Source organism: Phoca vitulina, unplaced genomic scaffold, assembly GCF_004348235.1.
Source record: "Phoca vitulina isolate PV1807 unplaced genomic scaffold, GSC_HSeal_1.0 scaffold30, whole genome shotgun sequence".
Taxonomy (NCBI): Eukaryota; Metazoa; Chordata; class Mammalia; order Carnivora; family Phocidae; genus Phoca; species Phoca vitulina.
The window spans coordinates 17,540,017-17,553,206 of record NW_022589733.1 but is presented as its reverse complement, the minus strand read 5'-3'; the positions used below and the strand labels follow the sequence as shown (position 1 = coordinate 17,553,206).

The following is a 13,190-nucleotide window of genomic DNA, read 5'->3' as shown; positions in this document are numbered from 1 at the left end:
CAGACACTGTCCTTTGCTTTGAGAGAAAGTCTAATAGCTGGTTCTAAATACTGGATAAAATACAAATTATATCTCTGTGTTCAAATTATTATTATTTTTAAAGATTTTATTTTTTAAGTTTATTTTTTTTTAGTAATCTGTACACCCAATGTAGGGCTCAAACTCATCACCCCTAAGATCAAGAGTCGCATGCTCTTCTGACTGAGCCAGCCACATGCCCTCTTAAATTATTTTTAAAAAATTCTGTTTATTGTATTATTATCACACACACACACACACACACAACCCTACTGTCAGGTATCATTTTTGCTTTTTGGAAAGATATTTTTATTTCTAGGAAGTTTTTAAAAAATAGCACAAGTATCATTTGTCTATCTTCTAAAACAGGTTTCTGAATTTTTAAAAATTTTTCTCTTGGGGCGCCTGGGTGGCTCAGTCGTTAAGCGTCTGCCTTCGGCTCAGGTCATGATCCCAGGGTCCTGGGATCGAGCCCCGCATCGGGCTTCCTGCTCACCCTGAAGCCTGCTTCTCCCTCTGCTACTCCCCCTGCTTGTGTTCCCTCTCTCGCTATCTCTCTCTCTGTCAAATAAATAAATAAAATCTTAAAAAAAAAATTTTTTTTTTCTCTTGCTATCTTTTGTTACTTACTCATCCTCTTAAATTTTTTTCATATTTTTTTGTTTAGTTAGGTTTAGGGTTTTGTTTTTTTTTAAAGATTTTATTTATTTATTTGCCAGAGAGAGAGAGAGAGCGAGAGAGAGAGCGATCAAGCACAAGCAGGGGGAGCGGCAGGCAGAGGGAGAAGCAGGCTCCCCACTGAGCAAGGATCCCAGTGTGGGACTCGATCCCAGGATCCTGGGATCATGACCTGAGCCGAAGGCAGATGCTTAACCGACTGAACCACCCAGGCGTCCCTAGTTAGGTTTTTATTAGAAATTCTAGGAGATTTTGTACATGTTTTAGAGCCTCAGTCAAGTACTTCTGATTAAGGTACTGCTTTTTTGTCTGCTAATTGAGTAAGCACATAGCAATTTTTCAGAAATTTTGTTGCATGACTAATAAATGTCAATGAAATGAGATCTGGTTGAGAACCATCTGTTTGGCAACTTTATATTTTGTTCAGCGTATTTTAAGACTTATGCTAATGCATAGAAATTGAAATTATATTTTTATTTTTCAGTTTACTGTCAGCAGTCTTTGTGCACTTCAGAATTATTTGAAGACTTAACTTGGTTCTTATCTAATGGTGATTCAAACACAAATTTGAAAAGAATGTCTGTCTATGTTATTTTGGTTCTAGTTTCAAATAATAGTAAGTACATTCTTTCGTGGTGTAGAAACATTTAAAAAAATAATAAATTGAAATAGTCTTTGTTCTTTTTATTCTAGTCTTTATATTAGTGTCTTTTTTTTTTTTTTTAAGTAGGCTCTACGTCTAGCGTGGAGCCCAATGCAGGGCTTGAACTCACAACCCTGAGATCAAGACCTGAGCTGAGATCAAGAGTAGGACACTTAACCGACTGAGCCACCCAGGCACCCCTATATCAGTGTCTTTTTAAAAAATCTTACTAACTTCTGAGAACTACTAGCTTTAAAGAAAAGAGAATCACATATATTTAATTGTTTGATATTTATTAATTATAAAAAATAGTAAAGTGATTTGTGTTATTTAAATAACATTGAAAAGGAGCAGCTTTAAAAGCAAAAGAGGCATTTGATGATTAGTTTGGTTGATTTTCCACTGAATTAGCCATTTAGTTACAGTGTTTATTATATCAGCTAACAATGGCCTTAAATTTCATGTAGCTCTTAGCTAAAATTTATTTCAGTTTTGGAGGAAATTTGAATGCTTTTTCTGGGCATAAGTAGTGTATAACCCCGATTACAGATTTTTATCTATTGCAATACTTTAAAGTGATTACAAGTTATTTATTAAAAATACTACTTAAATGTTTTTCATTTCTGCAAAACTACTTATAACAGAAGTCCTATTTGTGTATTATATGTCTGTTTTTTTAAGGGACTGGACAAACCCTTGTAAGAGAAACAGGTTGTATTACAGTTCTGACACAGTTGTTCAGGTAAGAAAATACAAATCTTTTGTTGTTATTCATTACTTAAGACTTTAACACATTTGTTTTAATTTGCTTCTTCCTTTTTTTTTTTTTTAACCAAATAGGACTGTTCTTTCAAAATACGAGTTGAATTTGTCGGATACAAATGCATTCCAGAGCTATCAGTTATGGTCTTCAGTGTGTAGTACCTTGTGCGTCTGTGTCAACAATCCTCAAAATGGTAATATCTCAAATATTTAAATATAAAAATAAAATAAAAACAAATGAACTGATATTTTCCAAATATATTAAAACATGATTGACTTTGTCTCCTTTCAGATGAAAATCAAATGTTTTGCTGTTCACTTTTTCCACATGCCAATGACTGGCTAATAAATTGTATCAAACCTGAGATAATTCGCCCTGTTTGCTCATTTATTGGGCTCACTCTTGCAAATAACAGTAAGTATTCATTATTCTCTAGTTTTACTTGAAGAAACATAGTTCAAAACATAACAAAAACCTATTGAGTTAATTATGGAGTTAATTGAATTAATGAAATAATTTTATTACAGTAAGTTGGGTTGTTTTGGTTGCATTTAGACTATTACAGATAGGAAAATCTTGAAAGTAGACATTGTTAGGAAGATAATAGGAAAGATGGAGGTAGCAGCATAGTTTTGATACCCTCACGAAACAGAGCAACTAGATAGCAAAACTAAAGCCCCACACAGTATATTCTCTGATCACACATAATTAAATTAGAAATGAATAAAAATAAAACATCTAGAAAAGTCCCAAATATCTGAAAATTACTCAGTGCTAAAAAAGAGACTAAAAAAAAACCCTACAAACCCATGAGTAAAAGAGTAAGTCATGGGGCGCCTGGGTGGCTCAGTCGTTAAACGTCTGCCTTCGGCTCAGGTCATGATCCCAGGGTCCTGGGATCGAGCCCCACATCGGGCTCCCTGCACCGCGGGAAGCCTGCTTCTCCCTCTCCCACTCCCCCTGCTTGTGTTCCCTCTCTCGCTGTATCTCTCTGTCAGATAAATAAAATCTTTTTTTTTTAAAAAAAGAGTAAGTCATGAAGAAATTAGAAATGTTTTTAACTGAATGATAATGAAAGCACAACATTAAAAAACTGGGTTGCTAAAAATAAATAAATGAATGAATAAAAAATAAAAGCTGGGTTGCTGCAAAAACATTCTGAAAGCAGTGTTTGGAGGGAAATTTATAGCACTACAGTTTGTATAAGGAAAGAAGAAAGCTCTCAATCAATTATATTAGTTTCCACCTAAGAAACTAGAAAATAAATCAAGTTAAACTCAGAGTAAAGAAGGAAATAATAAAGAGAAGATAAGAAATCAATGCAATAGAAAAATAACAGAATAGGGAAAAATCAATGAAACCAGAGCTAGTTCTTTAAAAAGATCAATGAAATGGTGGATCCTTTAGCCAGACTAACCACAAAATAAAAAGAGAGGGCCCAAATTACTAATATCAGGAATAAGAAATGACATCACTCTAGATCCTAACAGATATTAAAAGGATAATAAAGGAATAATCAAAACAACTTTATGCCACTAAATTTGACAACTTACATGAATTGGATAAATTCTTTGAAAGGCACCAACCACCAAAGCTCACTCAGAAGAAATAGATAACCTGAATATTATTATGTATATTAAAGAAATTGAATTTGTAGTTGAAAACCTAAAACAGGAATTTCCAGGCCCTGATGGCTTCACTGGTGAATTATGACAAACATTTAAGGAAAATAAATTCTACATAAATTGCCAGGAAATGGAAGTGGAAGAAACACTTCCCAACACATTTTGATGTTTTTATTTTAGTTTATTTTATTTTATGTTATTTTATTTTATTATTTTATTTAAGTAATCTTCATGCCCAGCATGGGGCTTGAACTCATGACTCAAGAACAAGAGTTGCATGCTCTACTGACTGAGCCAGCCAGGCGCCCCTTTCCCCATACATTTTAGATCAGCATTATTCCCCTACTAAAACTTGAAAAAGACCTTACAAGAAAACTGTACGTCAATATCCTTTATCAATATAGATGCAAACATCCTTAGCAAGACATTAACAAATCAGGGGTTCCTGGCTGGCTCAGTCTGTAGAGCATGTGGCTCTTGATCTTGGGGTCATGAGTTCAAGCCCCATGTTGGGTTCAGAGCTTACTTAAAGAAATTTTTAAAAAGTTATAATTAAAATTTTAAAAAATATTAACAAATCAAATCCAGCAATATACAGAAAGGATAATGTATTATGACCAAGTGACATTTATCCTAGGAATGCAAGATTGGTTGAACATTGGAAAATTCACCATATTCACAGGTTATGACAGAAAAGAAAAACTGTACAATCTAAAAGGATGCAAGGAAAGCTTTTCACGTAGTTCAACATATATTTGTGACAAAAGCTTTTGGTAAACTAGGAATAGATAGAACTTCTCAGTGTGATAGAGGGCCTCTACAAAACACAGTTAACATAGTCAATGATGAAAGACTTAATGTGCCCTCCACCAACCCCAAGATTGGAAAAAAACAAGGATGGCTACTCTCAATGCTTTAACATTTTACTGGGTGTTCAGGCCGGTGAAATAAGACAAGAAAATAAAAGGCATAGAGATTGAAAAGGAAAAGAAAATACAATATTTATTAATACGTGACGTGATTGAAGAATCTACAATAAAGCTACAGGAATGAATAAATGATTTTAGCAAGGTTGCAGGATACAGGGTCATATGCAGAAATCAACTGTATTTCTATGTAGTAGCAACAAGCAATCGGGAACTTAAACTATCGTTTATAATCATATCAAAAAACTACTTAGGGATATATTTAATGAAATATGTGCAATGTCTATATGCTGAAAACTATGAAACATTGCTGAGGTAAAGAAAACCTAAATTAATGGGAGATATATTACACTCATGGATTGTAAGACTCAGTATTATTAGAATGTCACTTTGCAAATTCATCTCTTGATTCAAGGCATTCCCATCAAAATACGAGCAGGCGTTGCTGTAGAAATTGACAGGCTGATTCTAAATTTACATGGAAATGCAAAGGGGCAAGGATAGTCAAAACTGTTTTGAAAAAGGTCAGAATTATGGGATTTATATTACTTGATTTCAATACTTATCATACAGTAATCAAGAAAGTGTGGCATTAGTTTAAGTGTAGACATACTAGATCAATGGAACAAAATAGAGAACCCAGAAATAGACCCACACATATATAGTCGCTGGTTTTCTAAAAAGGTGCCATAACAATTCCATGTGGGAATTTGTCTTTTCAACAAATGCTTCTGGAAAGAGTGGATATCTGTACACATAATATGAATCTCAACCCTAATTTTATACTGTTTGTAAAAATTAATCTGAAGTGATCCACAGACCTAAGTGTAAGAACTAAAACTGTAAAATTCTAGACAAAAACATAGGAGCAAATCTTCATAATTTGGGAGAAGACAAAGATTTCTTAGGACACAGAAAGTATGAGCCACTAAGGAAAAAATGAGAAATTGGACTTCAGTGAAATTAAAAGCTTTAACTCTTCAAAAGACCATGTTAAAGTGAAAAGGAAAACCATAGACTGGAAGAAAATATTTGTGAAATGTACATCTGACAAAGAACTTGTACCCAAAATATATATAGAACTCCTACAAATTGGTAGGACAAAAAACAACCTAATGATTAAAAAAATGGGCAAGATTTGGACAAATACTTCACCAAAGAAGATACGAGTATTAAATTGTAAATAAGTAATGAGAAAGTTTTTGAAAAGCTGCTCAAAATCATTGGTCATCAGAGAAATCCAAACTAAAACCCCAGGGATACCACTACACACTCACACCATGCCTAAAAGCAGAAAGGCTAGTAATATTAAACGTTGATGAGGATATGGAGCAACTAGAACTTTCTCACACATTGTTGGTGTGTACCTATATTCACGTATTTAAAGCAAATAGTCATGTTTCACGTGCAAAGGAACATATCTCTATAATTCCAAAATTGTGTTCTCTTTCCATGACGCTTTGACATTTCCTTTTTCTCTAAAAGTCAACTTGAAATAGGAATAATTTTAGGACCTCATTACTCTTAGCAAACTCGTATGAAATAAGAGATTAGATAAAATTTGAAATATTCAGTGTACAAGTGTAGACTAGGATGTTCTTATGCTTATAAGCCTGACTTTTTATTACATAGGCTATTACTAGAAAATGTGGTAACACAGTGCCATTTTTATCTAAACATTTAAAGATATTTCTTTTTCAAGAGGTTTTTGTTTTGTTTTGTTTTTTAATGAAAATACTTTGCAGAAAAGAAACCTGTTTTGGAGTCTCCATAATATTGAAAATGGTTGCTTATCCTTCAGTAACATTTCCTAACACCTCCTTTCGCAGATGTAGAAAATTCTGAACCTGATATTTTTTTAATACATATTTTTTATTTATTTATTTTTAAAGATTTTATTTATTTATTTGACACACAGAGAGAGACAGCTAGAGAGGGAATACAAGCAGGGGGAGCGGGAGAGGGAGAAGCAGGCTTTTGACAGAGCAGGGAGCCCAATGCAGGGCTCGATCCCAAGACCCTGGGATCATGACCTGAGCCGAAGGCAGATGCTTAACGACTAAGCCACCCAGGCGCCCCAATACATATTTTTTAAATATTTATTTACTTGAGAGAGAGAGAGAATATGAGCAGGAGGGGCAGAGGGGGAGGAGGAGAATCCCAAGCAGACTCTGCACTGAGCCTGGAGCCTGACACAGGGCTTGCTCTTACAGCCCTGAGATCATGACCTGAGCTGAAACCAGTAGTCAGAGGCTTAACCTACCACGCCACCCAGGTGTCCCTGAACTTGATGGGTTTTTTTTTTTTTCTTTAGATTAAGATCTTTGTGTTTTATCAAACAGTATAAAAAGTAATTTTTTCATTTAAATCATCTTTGCTCAGGGCACCTGGGTGGCTCAGTTGGTTAAGTGCCTGCCTTCGGCTCAGGTCATGATCCCGGAGTCCCTGGATCAAGTCCTGCATCAGGCTCCCTACTCAGCGGAGAGCCTGCTTCTCCCTCTGTCCCTCATCCCACTTGTGCTCTTTCTCTCGCTCTTTCTCAAATAAATAAATCTTAAAAAAAATAATGTTGGTTCAATTTGTGATGCTAGGGTAGACTGGAAAGAAGATTTGTGGCAGAATTATATCCATTTGTTATAAACCCACTGCTTATATAGGGGCTGTGAAGACTATTGAATGCACAGACCCATGGGATACTTTCCCATCAGAATCCTTTTCTTTTTCTTTTTCTTTTTTTTTTTAAAGATTTTATTTATTTATTTGAGACAGAGAGAATGAGAGAGAGAGAGCACATGAGAGGGGAGAGGGTCAGAGGGAGAAGCAGGCTCCCCGCTGAGCAGGGAGCCCGATGCGGGACCCGATCCAGGGACTCCAGGATCATGACCTGAGCCGAAGGCAGTCGCTTAACCAACTGAGCCACCCAGGCGCCCTTTTTTTTTTTTTTTTTTTAAAGCAGAATCCTTTTCAACAGTGGAACAAGACACTTCAAACTTTTTAAAAAAATGTATTTTTCACTGAGTATTTTTTTGGAATAGTTGTTATGTCTCTCAATAATATGTTATAATTTTATGTTCTAAGAAGTAAAAGAATTAGGCTTAAATAAGATGGAGAAAATATGTGTTCCTTTGGAATAATTACTTTGCCCTTTGTAGATTCAAGCAATCTGAGGAATGAGTTATGTTGGAATTCAGAAAATAGGCAGCTTGCTAATTGCAATACCAAGCTAAATGAATGAATCTATTCTTCATAGCTCTATTGAAAAACTTTGAGTTTACTAATGTCATTCTTGCAAAATATACCAGTTCTTGCTAAATGAAACAAAAAACATATCTAACAGGAAACACTGTACTGTATATGTAGTTGTTCTATGTAAAAGTTCGTTTCTTACCTAAGCAAATGACCCATTTTATGATTATATGTATGCACAGGTAAAGATTGGATTTTTCATTCTTTAATTTTGGGATTTTTAGTATTTGAAAAAGTCATGTGAATGTCATATTTAGTGCAAATTAATTGAATGGAACCATACACTTTTCTTGTTTGAGGTATTAATAGTTTTGCTGCTTTATTCCTTAAGCATATGTTCAGAAATACTTTATATCTGTGGGTGGACTGGATGTATTGTCTCAAGTTCTGGTGCAACTGGAATCAGATTCACACAAGACTCTTTCCAGTGCTAAGCTTGCAGTGGTGGTGACAAAGACAGTGGATGCGTGTATTGCTGATAATCGTGAGTGAACATGCTTAGTAATTTTTCTACAGTTGAGTTTTATTTGAATTCAGCATGGTGAGTGTTGAAATGATAGATTGAACACAAACATAGATTGGACTTTCAGTGTCTCACAAGCAGGAGGGGATCTTAAAAATTATCTGGTCCAACTCCTTGTTTTCATGTGGAGATTATGACTTCCCTCAGGGTTCAAATCGAGGTCTTCTGACTTTAAGTCTACTGATAGAACAAGATAAGATTCTGTCATTTCTAAACCTTTGTTTCACTGAAAAAGCAGTATTAAATGAAAAGCTTTAGATGAGAAATGAAGGGACATCTTGGAAACATAAGCAATGGAAAGCCCAATTTATAGATTTTTAAAAATTATATGAAGAATTAAGGTATGCCTCTTTCTGATAAGTATGAGGTCTGACTCACCCAGCCATAACCAGGGATTAATGAGGGCTCTATAAGCCATTATCTTATTACAATACATTTATTTATATTCACAAATACATACACATATGTATGAGATATGAATATTAGCTATTATATTGATATGATATTGTTCTCCCAGGATAAGATCTGACAAATAGCATATGTATAGTTTCAAGTTTTAAATTTATACTTTTTTCCCCCTATTTTATACTAATAGCTACTTTTGGAATAATACTATCCAAGTATCAGATTGTTTCAAAACTTCTGACATTACTGCTTCATGAAGGTCTGGATTCAGGAGAAAAATTTAGCATTATACTTACTCTTGGTCATTGCACAGAGGATTGTGGTTAGTATTGAATTTATTTTATTTATTTTTTTAAAGATTTTATTTATTTATTTGACAGAGAGAAACACAGCGAGAGAGGGAACACAAGCAGGGGGAGTGGGATAGGGAGAAGCAGGCTTCCCGTGGAGCAGGGAGCCCAATGCGGAGCTCGATCCCAGGACCCTGGGATCATGACCTGAGCCAAAGGCAGATGCTTAACGACTGAGCCACACAGGCGCCCCTAGTATTGAATTTACTTAGTATGCTTATTAAAATAGTGGAGTGGAAATCCACTTTTGGTTTTTTCCTTATTTTCATATGAGAGGCTTGAAAGTACTGCCTTTCTTTAAGTCATTCAGGCCCCAAACCAGTCATTTTGCTCCTCATCCTCCTTCATCCATAACCCTCCTTATCCCTTTCTGCCCAGTTCCAGTTTAGGCCCGAGGCCCCTCAACATCTTTCACCAATGTGATTGGACTAGATTCCTCCTTGTGTTCCTCTTCTCCTATCTCCATTCCTTTTTTTTTTTTTTTAGAGGGGGAGGAAAGGGAGAGGGAGAGAGAGAATCTTAAGCAGGCTCCATGCTGTGGGGCTCCATTTCACAACCCTGAGATCATGACCTGATCCCAAATCAAGAGTTGGACGCTTAACTGAGTCACCCAAGTGCTCTGGATTTATTCTACCTTTTAAATTTTTTATTTTTATTTTTTATTGAGGTTTAATCTGACAACTATACTTTTTTTATTTTCAATGATACCTTTTTTTAAACTAGGTGAGGGCTGTTTTTTTACTCTTAATGAGGTATGACTATGTGGCTGTATTTCAGAGATCATCACTTATGAGACAGGTATTTTATGTCAGAAGATGATTTCCTAAATGGAAAATACTTCTGAAACTATTTTTTATTCTAAAGATTTAAACTATGATCATAATGATCACAAAGAAGAATTATGACCTTATGTAGATAGTTTATGAAAAAATAACTATAACTATTTTCTACTTTCATTTTGGTATGTTTTCCAGAGGAAAATCAGTATGATCTTTTTAAAAACAATGGGCTTCCACTCATGATACAAGCCTTAACCGAATCGCAGAATGAGGAACTGAACAAAGCTGCCACTTTTGTGCTTCACAATTGCAAAAAAATTAGTAAGTTTATTGTTACTTAAAAAAATACCAAAGTTTATGAAGGGGAATTTATATCTGCTTTGATGAGCCAAACCCTTTAGGTTCCCAGGCGCTTCTTAATTTGAAAAGCAGAGTATATAATTTGGACTTGACAACAAGAGTATTTCAGCATTTCAACCTATCTGGAAGAGAACAGCAATATAGATAATTCACTTATTTTATGCAATGTGGACAGTTTAGTTGTAGGACTTAAATTTGAGGCCTACAGGTGACTTATGGTTAAATTATAATATAAAGTGCATTTGTTTATTTATTTATTTATTTTATTTTTTAAAGATTTTATTTATTTATTTGATAGAGACACAGTGAGAGAGGGAACACAAGCAGGGGGAGTAAGAGAGGGAGAAGCAGGCTTCCCGCGGAGCAGGGAGCCCGATGCGGGGCTCGATCCCAGGACCCCGGGATCACGACCCGAGCCGAAGGCAGACACTTAATGACTGAGCCACCCAGGCACCCCTTGTTTACTTATTTAAAAAAATGTTCGAGTGCCTATTATTTGCAGGCACTGTGCTAGTTTTAGGGATACAGTCTGCACCCTAGAGCTTTGTTTAACTAGATAAATAGTCCTTGAATAATCTCAGAAATGAATGAATTGTTATATATTAACTGAAGGGTTAGGAATGGATGGAGCATAGATCTTAGCATATAACAAAAGACTGTGACCTAGACTTGGAGCAGAAAAGGCTTCGGAGGAAGTGATTCTTTTTTTTTTTTTTTTTTCTTTTTTCCATTAGACATTCTTTTTTTTTTTCTATTTATTTATTTTTTGATGTAGTGTTCCATGATTCATTGTTTGCATATAACACCCAGTGCTCCATTCAATACGTGCCCTGTTTAATACCCATCACCAGGCCAACCCATCCCCCCACCCCTTCCCCTCTAGAACCCTCAGTTTGTTTCTCAGAGTCCATAGTCTGTCATGGTTCGTCTCCCGTCCGATTTCCCCCCCTTCATTTTTCCCTTCCTACTATCTTTTTTTTTTTTAAACATATAATGTATTATTTCAGAGGAAGTGATTCTTGAGCTGAGATCTGAATGTATAGTGTTAACTAGGTCAGCCATAAGCAATGGTGAGGCACAAAGACCCTGTGATAGGAGGGAGCATGCTTGGAAGAAATGATGGCCATTGAATTGGTCTTTGTGGAAGAAGAATTGCTGCTGAAATATGTAAAAAGAAAACTTAAAAGATTAAAGGAAGGAACTGCGTTATGAAAACTGTTAAAAAAAAAAACAAAACCTAAAACTGGTATCCACATACTTGGGGATGTTTATGTACCTGGCATAATGTATTTTCATGGTGTTCTTTCTCCTATACTCCTCTGATAGAGTAAAGTCTAACTTATGACTGGGGCTTGGGCTTCTGCCAAGTACTTGCTTTCCATTTATTTTCAGTACCACCTAGACAATTAAGATAGTCTGCATGGGCAAAATTTAGAGAAGAGGGTGTGGGGTATGAGGTAGTCCTTATTTAAAGTGTTAAAATTATATTTAAACTGTAAAAAAAAACAGTCCTAGTAATGGATAAATTCATTATTTTTTCCCATATTACAAAGCTGAGAAATTATCTCTAAGTCTAGGAGAATACTCTTTTGATGAAAATGAAGAACAATTAAAAGACGTAAATATGAAAAAGAAGAACCTTGAAGAGTACTGGAAGAAAGCAAAGGAAATTCTACACAGAATAGAACAGCTTGAAAGAGAAAGAAATGAGGTTGGCCTTTTTGTTTCAAGGAATATAGAACTTTTTTCAAGTATTTTTCTACAGTAGAGGTTGGAGTGTAAAAGATTTTTCTTGCTAAGCTATTTTTTATATTTCAATGTTTTTTTAAAAAGATTTATTCTAGGGCACCTGGGTGGCTCAGATGGTTAAGCATCTGCCTTCGGCTCAGGTCATGATCCCAGCGTCCTGGGATCGAGTCCCGCATCAGGCTCCCTGCTCTTTGGGAGCCTGCTTCTCCCTCTGCCTCTCTCTCTCTCTCTCTCTCTCTCTCTGTCTCTCATGAATAAATAAATAAAATCTTTAAAAAAAAAAAAAAAAAAAAGATTTATTCTAGTGAGAGAAAGAGAGTGAGCTTGTGAGTGGGGGGAGGGGCAGAGGGAGAGGGAGAATCTCAAGCAGACTCCCAGCTGAGCTTGGAGCCTGACACAGGGCTCAATCCCCTTACCCAGGAGATGATGACCTGAACTAAAATCACGTCTTATGCTTAACGGACTGAGCCACCCAGGTGCCCCAGATTTTAATGGTTTCAAATTTAAAATTCAATTGATACTTGAGAAACCATCTTTGAACATAGGGAAAAAAAGATTTTTAAAAGGTGGAAATGATGACTGAAAAAATAAGAGACATGGAAGATAGAGATCTAACGTTTGCATAATAAGAGTTAGAAAAAGGATGGAGGGGCGCCTGGGTGGCTCAGTCGGTTAAGCATCTGCCTTTGGCTTGGGTCGTGGTCCCGGGGTCCTGGGATCGAGCCCCGCATCGGGCTCCCTGCTCGGCGGGGAGCCTGCTTCTCCCTCTCCCACTCCCCCTGCTTGTGTTCCCTCTCTCACTGTGTCTCTCTCTGTCAAATAAATAAAATCTTCAAAAAAAAAAAAAAGAGGGGCGCCTGGGTGGCTCAGTTGGTTAAGCGACTGCCTTCGGCTCAGGTCATGATCCTGGAGTCCCTGGATCGAGTCCCGCATCGGGCTCCCTGCTCGGCAGGGAGTCTGCTTCTCCCTCTGACCCTCCTCCCTCTCATATGCTCTCTCTCTCTTTCATTCTCACTCTCTCAAATAAATAAATAAAATCTTTACAAAAAAAAAAAAAAAAAAAAAAAAAAAAAAAAAATTTTTCATATAAATTAATTGCTAGACTTGATGGAATCTTGATCTATT

The 13,190-nt window shown here is 35.9% G+C and overlaps 1 protein-coding gene across 1 annotated transcript in view; it reads left to right on the top strand.

Moving 5' to 3' along the window:
* TERB1 (telomere repeat binding bouquet formation protein 1) overlaps positions 1 to 13,190 on the top strand; it is a 43,114-nt gene that overhangs the window by 11,145 nt on the left and 18,779 nt on the right. The window contains exons 4-11 of the mRNA XM_032424036.1: positions 1,181 to 1,312; positions 2,021 to 2,081; positions 2,180 to 2,295; positions 2,394 to 2,516; positions 8,231 to 8,383; positions 9,018 to 9,149; positions 10,152 to 10,277; positions 11,870 to 12,027. Coding sequence (XP_032279927.1) covers positions 1,181 to 1,312; positions 2,021 to 2,081; positions 2,180 to 2,295; positions 2,394 to 2,516; positions 8,231 to 8,383; positions 9,018 to 9,149; positions 10,152 to 10,277; positions 11,870 to 12,027 — 1,001 coding nt within the window. The remainder of the gene's footprint in view (positions 1 to 1,180; positions 1,313 to 2,020; positions 2,082 to 2,179; positions 2,296 to 2,393; positions 2,517 to 8,230; positions 8,384 to 9,017; positions 9,150 to 10,151; positions 10,278 to 11,869; positions 12,028 to 13,190) is intronic.